The sequence below is a fragment of the Chenopodium album genome, chromosome 19 (genome assembly GCF_948465745.1).
Source record: "Chenopodium album chromosome 19, dcCheAlbu1.1, whole genome shotgun sequence".
NCBI lineage: Eukaryota > Viridiplantae > Streptophyta > Magnoliopsida > Caryophyllales > Amaranthaceae > Chenopodium > Chenopodium album.
The window spans coordinates 17,136,522-17,152,265 of record NC_137852.1 but is presented as its reverse complement, the minus strand read 5'-3'; the positions used below and the strand labels follow the sequence as shown (position 1 = coordinate 17,152,265).

Sequence of the window (15,744 nt, the reverse complement as noted above, 5' to 3'; positions counted from 1 at the left end):
AAAATAAAAATATGTACTTTAGGTGAGAGAGGTGGGGGTGACTAGGTTTTATTGTCATAACACGAAGTATTATTGTAGGGTTGCGAGGCATATGCAAATGCCTCACAAATATTTAAAAAATATTCAATCACATACTTCCTCTGTTTTTTCATACTTGCAACACATCTTTTATCATGCTTATCGATGAGGTGATTAAACTAGGTAAACGAATGAATTAATCTATGAAATTTAAACCGTAGCAATTTATCTCTTTCTTCTTATAGGTGTTAAAATTTTATAATTTAATTTATCCATTTATCTAGTCTAATATCTTCCTTAACATTCGTGCCAAAGGGGTGTATTGCAACTAAATAAAAACGAAGGAAATACAAGAGAGAGAAACAGGTGATGTGAAGAAGCCCACATATTTTGTTTGATTGAATTGACATGCAAAAAGGTGAAAAAAAACTCATAGGAACTATAATCTAATCTATTAACTATTACTAAAACAAAACATGCTGACATCATTAAGAGACATTATCCTTTTTTTTTTTTCTTTTCCCTCATATATTCCAAACTAAATAAATACAATAATACTTCTTTCAAAATTAATTAATGAGATTATGATTACAATTTTTTTGAATATAAAATTGATAACTATTTAAACAAATAATAGCGGGCAACGCATGGGACTAAACTAGTCTATACTAATATATTAAAAGGCGTTACTAGAAACGTCTCTGTGCCACGTAGACCACGCCACATCACCTACTTGATATCTTATTATGCCACATCTTCACTACTCAATCAACTCGAATATTGCTTCATATAAAAAAAATGATGAGAAGGGGATTTGAATACCCTACCTTTTATAAGAAAGATAGTTACTTAACCATCTAAGTCAATCATAAACTATGTTATCAATATAATAAAAAAAAAAGTATATAATTGATAATGACAAGGTCTAATTAAAGTAGCAACCGGTGCAACGCCCGAGCTACACACTAGTTGTACCATTAAATGCATAAAAAATACAATTGAAATCTTAAGTACCACTAATAGTGTATTTAATATCATTGAATATCTAGTGTACTATTTTATCACTCAATTATATTAGCCTTGGGAGAGAAATTTTCTTTTTTGGCTCACCATTAAGCCGTTTGGAATGCCATCGAAACCTTTAACCAACGTTGAGTAGTCTATATAGTGTGCACTTTTCACCGACCTAATGAGTGGGTCGTCAGTCTTTTTTTTCTTAATGAAAAAAAAATGTTTCATATGCCTATAAATGGGAGCTTAGGAGTACATAAAGATAAGTACACATGGGGATTATGTAGGAGTTTATAGGTACTACGCAGCGGAAATGAACATGAATCATATTCATACAGTACCTAATCCCAAGATCTAATGCATAACACATAAAGAACACATAATTGTACCTTTGAAGCATGATTCCACGTGCGATCGAGAAAAAACAATGGGAGATAAAGAACCCCAAGCGTGATTCCTCTACTCGGTCCACGGGCACAGATTAAGACCTCCACTAATGCTAGTTAGTTGCAATTGAACCCTTCAATTGACCTTCTACGGAGAGGAGAGACAAACTAACCAAGAACCACCACTATAACCACCACGAACCACCACCTATTGGCGCCGACCGTACGTGACGTGAGGGGAGAAGGAGAGCCGTGAGTTAGAGAGAGGATTAGGGTTTTGGGATTGGTGGCCTTGATGTCAAAATCTACTGTAAGTTGATTATGACTGCTTACGTACAACCCTAGGCATGAATCTTATTTATAGATCTCAACTCTAAATAAGAGCCCATGTAAAAAGCCCAAAACCTAATTCCAATCTAACTATGCTAGCCCAATCCAATTTATGATTAGTTAATTGCTCATGAGGCTCATTAATGGGCCTATTACTTGCTTAACCCAATACCCTTGTGTGTGACCTCATGGGATCCATTCTAGAGGGCTTTAGACTATTTGACTAGTCCAAATATCATCTCTCATAGTCTAGCAACAGATGATGACGCCCCAAAAAAACGAACTTATTATCTCTATAATAATGATCCTTGATATATTTAGTAATTGCACTAATCGAAGACATAATTCCTTCAGATTAAGCATGGATGAGATGAAAGAAACAAATATTAATAATAATAATAATAAATTTATTAACCACCATTGCCTTGGGCAATTGTGGCATTGCTCTTTGGTTCCAATTCAAGTATTCATCCACCCACGAAATGGACACATACTATGTAGCTACAAATCCTACATGTACACATATAAACTTATGTTTTACCTCCTCTCCATCCCCTAAATACCAATTTCCTCCTTGCTTGAATTGCACCCCAATACATGTGCATGTTGAGGCTTATATATACATTTTGGAACCCAATTTTAAAACAAAAATGATACTTCATCCAGAAAAGCTACAAATTAGAGTAGAGATTAACACGAGAATCAATGATGATAAGCTTCCTAACAAAAAGTATCTATGCTATTAATCACGCTTATCATGATACAAATGCACCAAAAGATGAGGTACTTTGTGCTTGATACACTCGACTATACAATAGAACTTGTAGCATAACAAGGCTTAATTAATGCACAATACTTCTCAAAGTAATAAAGCAATACAAACAGGTTACTTTAATTTCAATATATCGAATATAAATGGAGTTAAACCCACTATTACTTTTTCACAACATCTAATTCTCTAACCCCATTACTTTAATAATTTAATCATCTCAACCCCTTTATACAGAAATTTTTTCAATTTTTACCACCTTAATCGGCTTTTTAATTTTTACTTGAAACATTTATGGTCAATGCATAACTTCATTGTGTACTTGTAAAGATAGTAAATGTTAGACATTGATAAAGTAGACACTAAGACAATTCCATTTTTCTTTGATTATTAATCATGAAATGTAATTGAAGTTCTGTGTCTAAATAGTGTACACTATTGAAATGTTGTTGTGACTAAAATTTAGATTATGCGACTACTTGCTTACAGATTTCATCCATTGATTCATTAGTGGGGCTTATACTATTCTATTTTTCCTTTCATTTCCACATGTACCATCTCACTTCATTATTTCCTCTACCTCCATCGCCACCTTCACTTAATTCTATTCCCCTAATGGCCTGTGTAGGATCTTGGATTTCATTTGAAATTCTAGAATTGGACCTAATGAAGTGTTTGTCAAACAAAAGAATTTGTAATTGGATATCATTAAAATCCATGACACTTTAAACCCCTTTTTAGGATGAAGAATTTCAAATTACTAATTTTTTGTACTTGTTATCTCAAATACTCAAACATAATTAACTCATCCCTTCCCCTTTCATCTCTATGTCTGCCTTTTGTGGCCACAAGAACCACCATCATAGCTTCTTGAGATGAATTTGATTCGTTGATCAATGATGATGAAGGATAAAAATAGGCAAACATGTGGATCCGAAAGTATTTGAGAAGAAATTAAAAGGATTAATTTTCTGTCTCTTCAATTCTTCTCCCTCTTCTCTCCAAACTATGTTTTCACTATCCTCTCATTCACCATGAATCTTAAGATGTATAAATTTTTCTCTTCTAACAAGTACCAATATCATTTATAGATTTCACAACTCTAGAATTTAGAACATGATTCCCAAACATGGGAATTTGATTTGAAATCCATCAGCTAAAAATACATGGCTTGCTTGGATATAGCAATTTCATTTGAAATGATGGATTTGGCCCAAATCACTTGCTTGGGAATCCAAGGAATTTGGAATTGGATTTGGGCCAAATGCCACCTACTTACTAAACAAGTTTATAACTTAAATATTGAAATGAGTTAAACAAGTCATTTCAAATTTCATGACTTACATTTCTAGGTTTCCTCTGTAATTGATTTGCTCTCTCCTAGGTAACTGGATTCTTTAACTCATCAACCCCTCCCCCCCCCCCCCCCAAAAAAAAAAAAAAGAAAAAGAACAAAAAAAATTAAAAATTAAATTTTGTTTTTTAAAAAAAACTTTAATTCATCATATCGCTGCAGAAACGGGATTCAACGCCATTGAACCATACTCAGAAATTGTGAGCTTTCTCACCATTGATGCAACATTGAAGATTTGGAAGGGTACTCTAAATTTTCAATTCCTGAATCGATAAATAAATGATGATTGACCAATCGTCAATAACAATATTTATTTTACTAAAAAATTGTGAACAAATTCAAAAAGTATAAAGGAAAGGGGGGAATTGAAGAAATTAGGAAAAAAAAAAACCGCCGCCATTAAAATACGGAAATTCAATCTTTATCTTCTGAAATGTGTCGGGGTAACTGAAGTTGCAAATCTTAGCTATATGTAGACCTTGCAATCTTGACCCGGACACAATGACCCGACCCAAATGACCCGACCAATGACCCGAAATCACTGACCCGAAATTGACCCACAACCCGACCCGAAGTGGAATTGACCAGACCTTGACTCGAAACCCAAAATTACCCAACTCGAAACGACCCGTCCCAACCCGAAATTGACCCAAGACCTGAAGCTGACCTGAGATGCGAAGTTGACCTGACCTTTAACTTGAATTGACCCAAATAGACTCAAAATCCAAAGTGACCCGAACCAAAATTATCTTATACCTATAATGACCAGAATCTATGTAAGCTAAAGATCAATAAGCGAGTGAGGTATAACCAAAATTATTACAAGTTTACAATAGTGACAATGATAATAAGAGTATTAAAATTAAGATTAATAAGAGAGTGAGGTATAACTCAATTAGTTAGAGCATCCCTCTTAGTTTCAGGAGATCCTGAAATTGATTCTCAATTCAAACACGAAAAAAAAGAAAGGTCAATAAAATTCAAACAATTACTATATTCCATGAAAATAGTAATCTTAATAATTATAGTGAGTTTTTCGTCACAAAATAAATAAATATATATTCAGAGTTGAACTTAATTAACCCAATGCATCACCCGACTATGACCCGACTCGAAGTTGACTGAGATTGACCCAACGCGAATTGACCCGACTCGAACTGACCCGACCCAAACTTGACCCAACCCAAACTCGTCCTAAAGTGTTGACCCGATACCTGACCCGACCCGATTATCAGTCGACCCGAAATCAACTCGAAACCCGACCCGACCCGAACTTGTCTCGATAACCTTTTGACCCAAACTTGACCCGACCCATAACCCGAATGATCCATTTTCCAGGTATAGCTATATGATTAATTATATCAATTTTCTCCCTCTGTTTCTATTTTATAACCAAACTAGATTTTTTTTCTCCATGGTTTTTCAAAAACTTAATGAATTTTGAAATGATTAATTTGAAATCCTAAGTTTTTCCAAACAGAGAATTCGGATTTGAATGTCTGTATTTAAAATTCTAAATTTGAAATACTCCCTCCGTATTTTTTTAAGTGACACAGTTTGACCGACACAGAGTTTTAGGAGATTTTATTGACTTTAATAAAATAAGATGTTAGTGGGGTAGGTTGGAGGAGTGAGAAATGATAAAGTAAAAGGATGTGAGAGGAAGTGAGGACCATGAAAGGAGTGAGAAATGATAAATTAAGAGATAGTGGGGTGAAAATATATTATTAAAATGTAAGGAATTTCTAAAAGAGGAAATGTGTCACTTAAAAAAACACGGCCAGAAATGAAAAGTGTGTCACATAAAAAAAACATGGAGGGAGTACCAAATTTGAAATGAAATGTTTGTAACCAAACACTACCTAATCTTTATCATTCTTATAAATAACTCTACCTCTTATTATATCAAACTTAGCATAATCAAAATCAAAAACCTGCAAAATTCTTTACTTTTTCCTTTAAGTTATAGCTTGTTTGGGAACCAAAATTTCAAATACTCCCTCCGATTTCAATTATCCGCAACAAAGACAACTTTTACGGACTTCTAGGCAAAACTTGTACGGAAGTTTAATGACAAGTTAGAATGTTTAATTAAGTTGGAAAAAAGGAGGGAAATAGGAGAGAGAAAGTGGTGCATGTGACTTAATTTTGCATGTGGGTACATTTGAGTGGGAAAAAGGAGAGCAAAGGTGGTCCCCTTTGTGTATAATTAAGATAAGTTAAACCAATTTAAAACAAAAAAGTAAGGGTAAGGATGTCTTTTTACACTATAAATTTTACTAAAAATAGAAATAAAAAATTTTGTTGCAGATAATAGGTAGCATCCAATTATGGCAAATGTTGCAGATAATTGAATGCGGAGGGGTATGAAATTTAGGAATATTCCCTTGTTTGGATATACTTGAAATTTGGGAATTAGATATGGTCCAGATCCAAGATTTTGAAGACATAAATATATTTTGATATATTGAAATTCCAATCCTAATGTTGTCATTTCAAGTTTTAATATTCAATAAAAAAAAAATTAAAAAAAAAAAATTTGCCAACTCTCTCCCTATTGTCGATAATTAGAGTTATTAGATTAGAACTTGAATGTACAGAAATTTGAAATTCAGTGTTTCTTAAACAACTACTAGAATTTGGATACTAGATTTAAAACTGTTATGTTTCCCAAACAATTATTAAAATTTGAAATCCTAAATTAAAATTATCACATTTCCCAAACAAATAATCTATATTGTAATTGTAGAGTAAATGAATGAGGTTTCTCCAAAACCTCAATCCTCAACTCTCATGCATTCAGTTTTTTTTTTAATTTATTTATTTGTATTTTTTATTTATTTATTTTATTATTTTTTATTTTTTTCTAATAATAACTACCCACCCCACTACATCATTTATTTATTTTTTAAATTTTAAAATACAAAAATCAATAACTACCCATCCTACTATTTTTTTTTTTTTTTTTTTGTTTCTTTTTTTTCAAGGGACTACTACTAACATTTCACTTTGTGTTTTTTTTTTTTTTTGTACGTAGTATATAATATGTCATGTATTAGCAGTGCTAAAAAAAATGTCATGTATCAGCACGGGTATATCGTTCCTTTATAAAATAAAAAAAAACAAATTCACCATAGCACTCAAAATTCCCAACCCTTCAATTATATGTTTTTTTAAGGACTACTCTATAAACAACTTCAACTTCTCTAATCATCAAAACGAAAATTGTGCAGCACGTTTTTTGCGTGACTGGCCTCACCAAATAATTACTTGCATAAGATCAAATTAACTCCTAAAGCACTAATGGAATAACCCCTATGACACTAATCGAGTAATCCGTATGACACTATAACCTCTATAGCTTTATCAGAGTAAACCTCATAATAGTTGGTGACATTGTGTGGCCACCGACAACGTGTATAAGTTCCTTTATCAAAAATTCAGCATAACACTCAAAATCACCAACCCTTTAATTATATGCATTTTTTAGGGACTACACTCTAAACAACTTCAACTTCTCAATCATCAAAACGAAAAAATGTGCAGCACGCTTCTTATAAGCTTCTGAACATCAGATTTCAGCAGAGCAGTTAGTAGGGAAAAACAAGTGTCAACAAATTATTAATATTTAGTAGAGCAGAGCTAAGCAGAGTTCAACAGAGCAGACTAGAACACAAGTCCACAATAGAACACAACAGCTCAAAAGAATAGGGTCTAAGTTACAACATTAAAATCAACTTCCCGTATTCTAAATGTATTTTTTTCTTATATTACAGTATCTTTCTAATGTAATATATATCCCATGCATTTTGCACGGGTACACTCTAGTCTATAATATAATTGTAGAGCAGATCAATGAGGAGCCTCCAAAACCCCAACCAAGCCTCCTCATTCACTCCTGCCTAATTACCCTAATCCCTCCAATTTCCCATTAACCAATTGTAATACCCCGTATTTTTATACGTATTTTATTTAAAGTATGTATTTAATAAAATATTTAATTAGTTATAATCATTTTAATTAAAGTATTTTTATTAATATTATTATAAAAGGAAAGTTGATTTAATTATTTTATTTTAAAAGATGGTGTTTTAATTTAAGAAAGTTTAATTTTTAACAAGTTTTATTTGGGAAGGGATTAGGAAAAATTAAAAGAGGAAAGTTTAGGGTAAAAGGGTTGGTAGAGAAGGGGTATAAATATCCCACTTATGAGGCAAATCAACTTTGCCCAGAGTGGAGAAAACCCAAGGTAAGCTTCTCCCTTTTTCTCCTTATTTTCCTTTCTCTTTTTTTCTTCCTCTTCCCCTTCCCCTTTTCTCACGGCCGGCCACCACCACCACCACACACGTGGCTGGACCGCTACCACCACACACCACCGCGCGCCACCAGCACACGGCCAGCAGCCGCGGCGGCACAGGCGGCAGCAGCCCAGCCGTGCCGTGGTGGCTGCTGCTGCCGTCGGTGTTCCTCGAAAAAAAAAAAATCCTTTCTTGCTTTAATTTAATCTATGCTTAGATCTAATTATAAATTATGAGTTTTGGGATTAAATCTTGATGTTTGAATGTTGTAATCATGTTAATTAATTTTCAGATTTGGTTTTAATTAAAAAGTCCCAATTTTTGAAACCCTAGGTTCTTGATTTATGAAATTATGAAAGTATATGATGTATTAATATTTAGATCTTCAATTTAAGTGCTTTAAGACTAATTTTTCAGCAAGTTTTAATTATAAAAATAGTGCAGGAATTTTATGTAGAAACCTAAATATTATGTTTTTAAAAGAAATTTAAATTACCCATTAAAGGGGACTTAATTATGGTGTTCTAAATATAATTTCAGCTTATTCTAATTAATTTGTGAAGGGCTTTAAAATAGTATATATTGCTGGAAATTTGTTTAGAGTGGACTTTGATACACTATTATAATTTTAATGTGTAGGAGACTTTGAAGTAAGCGATTTTTACTAGTCGTGGCGAATTTAAGATCATATTCAAGGTACGTTCGCGTACTTAGCATATTTTGATGATGTAGGATCATGCTAGGCTTAATTTCAATCAATTACAAGTAGTATCATGCTAAGGTTCATGTATTGAATTGTGAATTATTGGTGTTGGTGATTGAATTGTGAAGTATGAATTATTTGTGATGATCTATGGATTGGAAAATTATATTTTGGCATGATTATATGGACTACATATTTATTTATGGCATGATAGAGAGCATGTTTAATCAAACTTATTGTTTAATTATGTTTGGATGATTGAAAAGGAATTTTATTATGGTTCATATAATTTTTATTGATGCGTTAAGCATGAGGAAGGAGCTATATAAGTGTCTATGTACACAAGGGATAAATAGTATGTTGGTGCCTTTGTGCACTTAAGGTGTTTTTAACACCAAGGGATAGGATTGTGGCGCTTTATGCGTTTAAGATGTCTTTGACACTGAGATAGTTTAAAAAGGGTTCAACATTAAATTATATGTGGTCACTAATTATTCAAGAATTAAATTGGTATGTTTGTTTGATTGAATGATTGTTGTGGATTGAACTATTATGCTGTGGGAGTCATCACCAAGTTTAGTAATCTGTAAATAACGTAAAGTGAAAGAGATTACGCATCAAAACTCTTGGAACGTATATACCTTGAGTATGAACATATGGGGGGAGTTATGTGACTTTATATTTGATCATAACTTCTAATGGAGTACATGACGCTGTATATTCCTTTTATTATTATTATGCGCTGGAATTCCGCCACCAATGTGTGGCATAGGTGATGCTGGCACGGTTAGCTCCCGTGTCAGTGGGCCTCAATTTATTGAGGTAGGTTTAGTTGGAAACCCGTTCGATGCGTAATCAACGCTAAATGAATTATTTAGTATCTAGTTAAAGAGTCTTGTTGTTTGTTGTTTGTTGTGTGTGCTTGTAAACAGGTGCAATGAGGTAAGTATGTGTGATGCTAGGAGTTGCATGTTAGTGTGTTTAAATACGCTTATGTACTCAGCTTTACTGATTGTGTGTATTGTTTGTGTTTGGCTATGTGTTTATCTTGGCCCTACGATGATCCATTTTAATGGAGAGTAGTGGGAGCAAGTAGAGATACTCTTTTCAGGTATTGAGGCATGTTCATGATGGGGCATGAGTGAAGAGAGAATTATGCTAGTTTCCACTAGGATGTGAAATGTTGATGTTTTGGATATTTTGTTTAATTGATTGTTGGACTAACATTATTATTTAATTGGTCGGTTTTTGAATAAGGGCCATAAGTGGTTCCAAGTTGTAATGGATTTTATTTAACTTGGTTTTGTTGATTTGCAACTTTACTTTTGTTAGTTCGGTTTTTAAATTGTGTTATTTCTTAGTTTTGACTTTCAAGTCTTCCGCTGTATATCTTTGATAGTTGCCTTAGCCGTTTTCACGGTGGCGGTAATGTCTTAGATATTCCTTAAACGTATTTTCAAGAGGGAAAAGTGTATTTTAAAGGAAAGGAATTTCTAGGGTGTTACACCAATCTAATTTCAATTTAATTTCAAAATAAAAGAAAAAAACAAAAAAAAAAATAACTAATTGCGTGTAAACTATCACAAACACCTAAAATGAGAACAGCTGCAAAACTACTCTATTTTAATCCCCCCAATTTCCCATTAACCAATCTAATTTAAATTAAATTTCAAAAAAAAAAAAAAAAAAAAAAAAAACAAACATCCTTATTTCTTGATGATGAACGTGGGTACCTAACTTAATGTGTTCATCAATTTACACTCCACTTTCCCTATACATTTACACTCCACTTTCCCTATACATTCTATTCAGAAAAACTTTGACAGACTAAGGTTAGCCTTCTTTTCTATTTCAACTATAAGCACGTACTGCTTTTCGTGTTTTTTTTTTCTTTAGTTTTTGTTAACTTAGTATCAATTTGAATTAAGATTCATTTTAAAGGTAACTGTTAGTTTAAGTTTAGATTTTTTTTTTCCTAGGAATACTCATTTACCAACTACTAACCTATCAAATTAAACTTATCTAAAACTCACTACTTATAATTTCAAATTCACTAATTATACTTTCAAATTAAAAAAAATAGCAAAATAAATAAATAATAACATAATAAGTTAAGTCATCTCATTCAACTCCACTTTCATTAGCACATCCCACACATACACTATTTCTTAAAACTTAATTCAAAAGGGAAACAAAGTCTATACAATATGTAGATTAATTATTCTTAAAGTTAATCATTTTGACACTTAGTCATCCGATTAATCCACATAGTCATACAATGATACCTAAAAAGTAAGCATGTGTTCCTATTAAAAACTATACTAATAGATAAATTTCGATAATAGGTTGAATTTCCTTTTTTTTTTAATTAATAAAATGAAAATTGAGTTGCGGTTAGAGATGGTTCATTAAATTGTTTATTTTTAATGAAATGAAAATGTATTTGTAGCTGGAGATGGTTCATTAATTTTTTTTTATTGCTCTATTTTTTTTACAGTACATAAATCACTTTGTTCACTGCTTTTCGCCTTCATTTTAAATTACTACATCCTACAGTTATGTAAACATTACTTTCTTTTAATTTTGGTAGTATGAATGAGCATGTATATATTTACGTAAATTAGACTTTTATCTGCAATAGAGCGACATGCTATTAATTTGTTGTTACACTGCATCATACACATATATACATAATTTTTATAGTTTAAGATTTATGTTAATAGTTTTTATACATTGTTTTATCACTAAGAAAAACTAAATATAAATCTATTTATAATTTTATAGGTGGCAAGATTAGATTTTTTTTTTCATTTGAAAACCAAATATAAATATAAGTCACCAATTAGACAAATATAAAACATGTCAATTTTACCACAGAAAACTACATTTTCACAACTTCATTATATCAATTGAAGTTCTAATATCGGTTCTAATACATTTACTTCTTGGTTATTGTATAACTAATGATTAGAATGGACCTAAGTACAAGTAATTATTGATTCAGAGAGAATTTGCAACACAAACATGCTAGATTAGCTGCTAGGCGAAGGTTACTATTCAAACGCACTGCAAACCATGAAGACCCTATTTTCAAGCGACGTCGTTACTTATTGGAGAAAGAAGCACGATATTTGCGATTATTAATGTTGCAATTACGTCGATCTACACATTAATATCACCATGGTAGAGGTAACCACCTTGCCAAGCCACTTAATCATACACATTATTGATATCAACATTGTTAGTTGATAATCATTTGAATAAATCATTTGTATGCAGAATTGACTCATCAATCTGAGTTTGAAAGGCACTGGGAGTTTGGACCTAGAACAGTTGTGTGTCCTAATTGCAAGGCCCTTATGTGGATAGAAGAAAGGGTAAAGGGTAGTAGTAAAACACACCCAAGGTTCTATCATTGTTGTCAAAGTGGGAAAGTTAAATTGCCGCTTTACCTTTGACACCGCCATATTTGATGTCAATTTTGCCATATCAACAATTTCGAAACAATATTAGAGCTTTCAATTCTATGTTAGCTTTCACCTATATGGGCAGTCGGATTGATAACACAGTTAATGATGGTAGAGGCCCCTATGTCTACCGTATAAGTGGTAGTAATTACCATAGAATTGGAACTTTACTCCCTGAGCCTGGGACTGGACCAAAGTTTGCACAGTTGTACATTTATGACACTGATAACGAAACATCCAACCGGCTACAATACATGGGGGGCACAGAGGCTTCTTCCTTAGATCCAAGAATTTTACAAGGACTACAAACGATGCTTGACGATATAAATCCATATGTTGCAGTCTTCAGAAATAATTGCAGTATGTTGCGATCAAAGGGAGCATCAAGATTTGAGAATAAAGCTAATTCGCGCAAGAGAAGGTAGACAATACATCCAACCAACCGCAAGTGAAGTGGCTGCATTGATGGTGGGTGATGGGACTGAAGACATAGGAAATCGAGATATTATATTGCAAAAAGTAGATGGTGGGTTACAAAGGATTGATGAAACTCATCCAAGTTATATGCCTTTACAATACCCACTGTTGTTCCCATATGGTACCGATGGATGGAGAGTTGGGATACCTAAGGCCTCAAGTACAAGTACCAGTCGAACTACTGTGACAATGCGACAATTCTATGCATTTAGGATACATGATAGGGAAGCAGAGGGTGACACCTTGATAGATTCTGGCCGCTTATTGCAACAATTTGATGTTGATGCATACGCTGCAATGGAACAATATCGATTATCAGTGATAAGGAGAAATTAAGGCAGGCTTCGCTCTGATTTATACAGTGGACTCCAATATGAAATCAGGGCTGGAGATGTCAATTCTACTGATGTAGGTCGATTATTCATATTACCATCATCCTTAACACGAGTTACATCTCCTTCCGGGCTAAAAATCTTAGTACAAAATAAGAAGGATGTTTCTCACAGTTTGACTAAAAATATTGTGTATAAAGAAGTATTAAACAGTGTAAATTAGATATGTATGTAGTTTTGTTATAACATTTACTTAGTAACTATTAGCAATGTTTGTTTTAGTGTTATTTCAGAGCTATGCTTTTTTTTTTGTAAATATATATGAGCTATTAGATTTTTTTAAAAAAGCTATTAGATTTTTTTGTCATGTTAATGCTACCATTTTACTTTATTAAAGATTTATTTCATTATCTATACTATTTGTTTTACCTTTATACATATGCGAGGTTGGATCACTGATTATTATATGAGAGTGAACTATTTTTTATGCCCATGCCACTTCAATAATGTTAAAAAGCAGGAAATGAACACGAGATACACACCATGTCATTGTATTACCCTGACATTGAATGTGAATGTGAATATGAGAGTGCGTTTATTATGGATGGTCACTGAACAAAGTACAACTAGAGGTACAAATTATGTCCATCGTTCATGGAGTATGGTATTCATCGACTCAGAGGTTTGAACTATATTTTTACTTAGTACTTACTTTTTTTTCGATTTATTCATTTATTTCACACTCATGTTTCTCATTTTCAATTTCTAGGGGGACGAAGTTCAAATCACATTATTTAATGCTGACATTGATAAATATAAAGAGATCTTGAAACAAGGAAAGGTTTATTCAATTGCTCAGCTAGAGCTTATGCCTCTAGATACATCTTACAAATATGCCAATAACCAAATAAGGTTGAAATTTGGCAACAAGACCATGATAACAGAAATTCTTGATGATTGTGATGATATCCCAAGGTACAATTTCAGGTTTATTGAATTTTGCAACATTCCACAATACCTTCACATGCGCAATTCTCCTCTCATCGGTATGTGTCTTTCAATATTTAAAATAAATAGTATGAATATTTATTGCATTTTTTAACATTAATTATTGAGTTTTAATGGTCATATCCGATCTTTTTGTTTTTTGATGATGAATGTACACAGATGTTATTGGTTGGTTATATATGTGTCTGAATCATATAGAGTCTCGGGTGGGAGACAACAATTCAAAAGAGATGTGTTACTCTGCAACACAAAGTAAGAGCATATTACAAAAGTTACAATATGTTTATGTAATTATAATAACTTATGCAATGTTAAGTTTTATTTTTCTTTGTTATTAAAAAAAAAAATTCTAATGACATATTTTGATTTACAGCATGGAAACAATGAGGCTAACTTTATGGGAAGGGTTTGCTCATGAGCAAGGTCGTTTCTTATTCTATGAGCTTAATCAGGATCATGTGTTGGGTGCATCCATGGTATCAGTTGGCTCCTATTATGGTAAAATAAGTTTTTTAAAATTAGCTAACCATAGAAAGACTATGGTGTCATTTTTATTATTATCATTGCTTTGAATACTTTTACTAACCTTCTAATAGGTGCATGTCTTTCGACTGTTGGACGTACCAGACTATTTATTGATCCTGATATCAATAAAATTGATGATCTACATGGCTGGTAAGCCTAAAAACATTATAATATACAATGTAAGTTTATGTTGCATACTTATGTACTTATATAACTTATATAGGTATGCGGATGATGGATATGTCCAAAAACATATCAGCTGGAGTCAGTTATTAGCCAATAGTATCTCTGAAATGGAAATGATGTTTAATGCAAAAAGGATCAAGTTAAATCATTTTTCAGCTGCTCATAATGTATATATATCAACAATTATTGATTTCATTTTCTTATACATGAGGTATTTAATATTTGATGTGTGTTTTCAGGTAAAATACTTTCGAGTACTAGCAAAGGTGTTATCTATTGATTCTTCTATGCCTATTTGGTATGAATCATGTGCTCGACACTCAAGGAGAGTTGATATGTGCGTGGAGTGTGACCCCTCTTTTAGTAGGCCAAGGTATTTTCATTTTTTTTAAAATATAAATATAACCTGCTTTACATATCACTATACCTAATCATATCATATCAATATTAACAGATATAGAATCAGTGTAAAAATTGGTGACGCTACAAATACATTGTATGTTACACTCTTTGGCCAATATGCTGAGATGATTATCGGTTGTCCAATATCAAGTATTCAAGCGATGACAGATAATGTAAGTATACCCTTTAATCATATATATTAAAGAATTACTCACCCGCATAATGGCTACATTTGTTATTTATGGACAGGAATTTGGAGACTACTTTCTAGAGGAGTATCTGAGTAAACGATTGATGAATACATACACCTTCATACTACATGTTCCCGAGATAGGAAATGATGATATCATAGTTGCATCTGTTTTACAAGTAAGATGGGAGGAAGAATTCTATTACCTGAAACGAGAGATGCGTGGACAATCAAATTGAAGACTTAGATTCATTTAGCATAATATTTCAAGACTTTAATTTTTTTATT

At 32.5% G+C, this 15,744-nt stretch overlaps 1 protein-coding gene across 1 annotated transcript; it reads left to right on the top strand.

The window, feature by feature from the left end:
- Positions 1 to 12,801: 12,801 nt before the first annotated feature.
- On the top strand, positions 12,802 to 15,695 carry LOC145594115 (replication protein A 70 kDa DNA-binding subunit B-like). The gene is made up of 8 exons (XM_081650451.1): positions 12,802 to 13,131; positions 13,915 to 14,120; positions 14,527 to 14,651; positions 14,750 to 14,828; positions 14,902 to 15,031; positions 15,104 to 15,237; positions 15,319 to 15,439; positions 15,516 to 15,695. Exons 1-8 carry the CDS (start codon positions 12,802 to 12,804, stop codon positions 15,693 to 15,695), a joined length of 1,305 nt encoding a protein of 434 aa, XP_081506577.1.
- Positions 15,696 to 15,744: the final 49 nt, after the last annotated feature.

What these genes read in the sequence shown, in the direction of transcription:
- LOC145594115 (XM_081650451.1), top strand. Translation starts at nt 12,802, where the DNA reads ATGGTGGGTGATGGGACTGAAGACATAGGAAATCGAGATATTATATTG. An exon ending in ATTGATGATCTACATGGCTG is followed by an intron (nt 14,829 to 14,901) that starts GTAAGCCTAAAA and finishes TAACTTATATAG; the next exon opens with GTATGCGGATGATGGATATG. An exon ending in ATTTTTCAGCTGCTCATAAT is followed by an intron (nt 15,032 to 15,103) that starts GTATATATATCA and finishes GTGTGTTTTCAG; the next exon opens with GTAAAATACTTTCGAGTACT.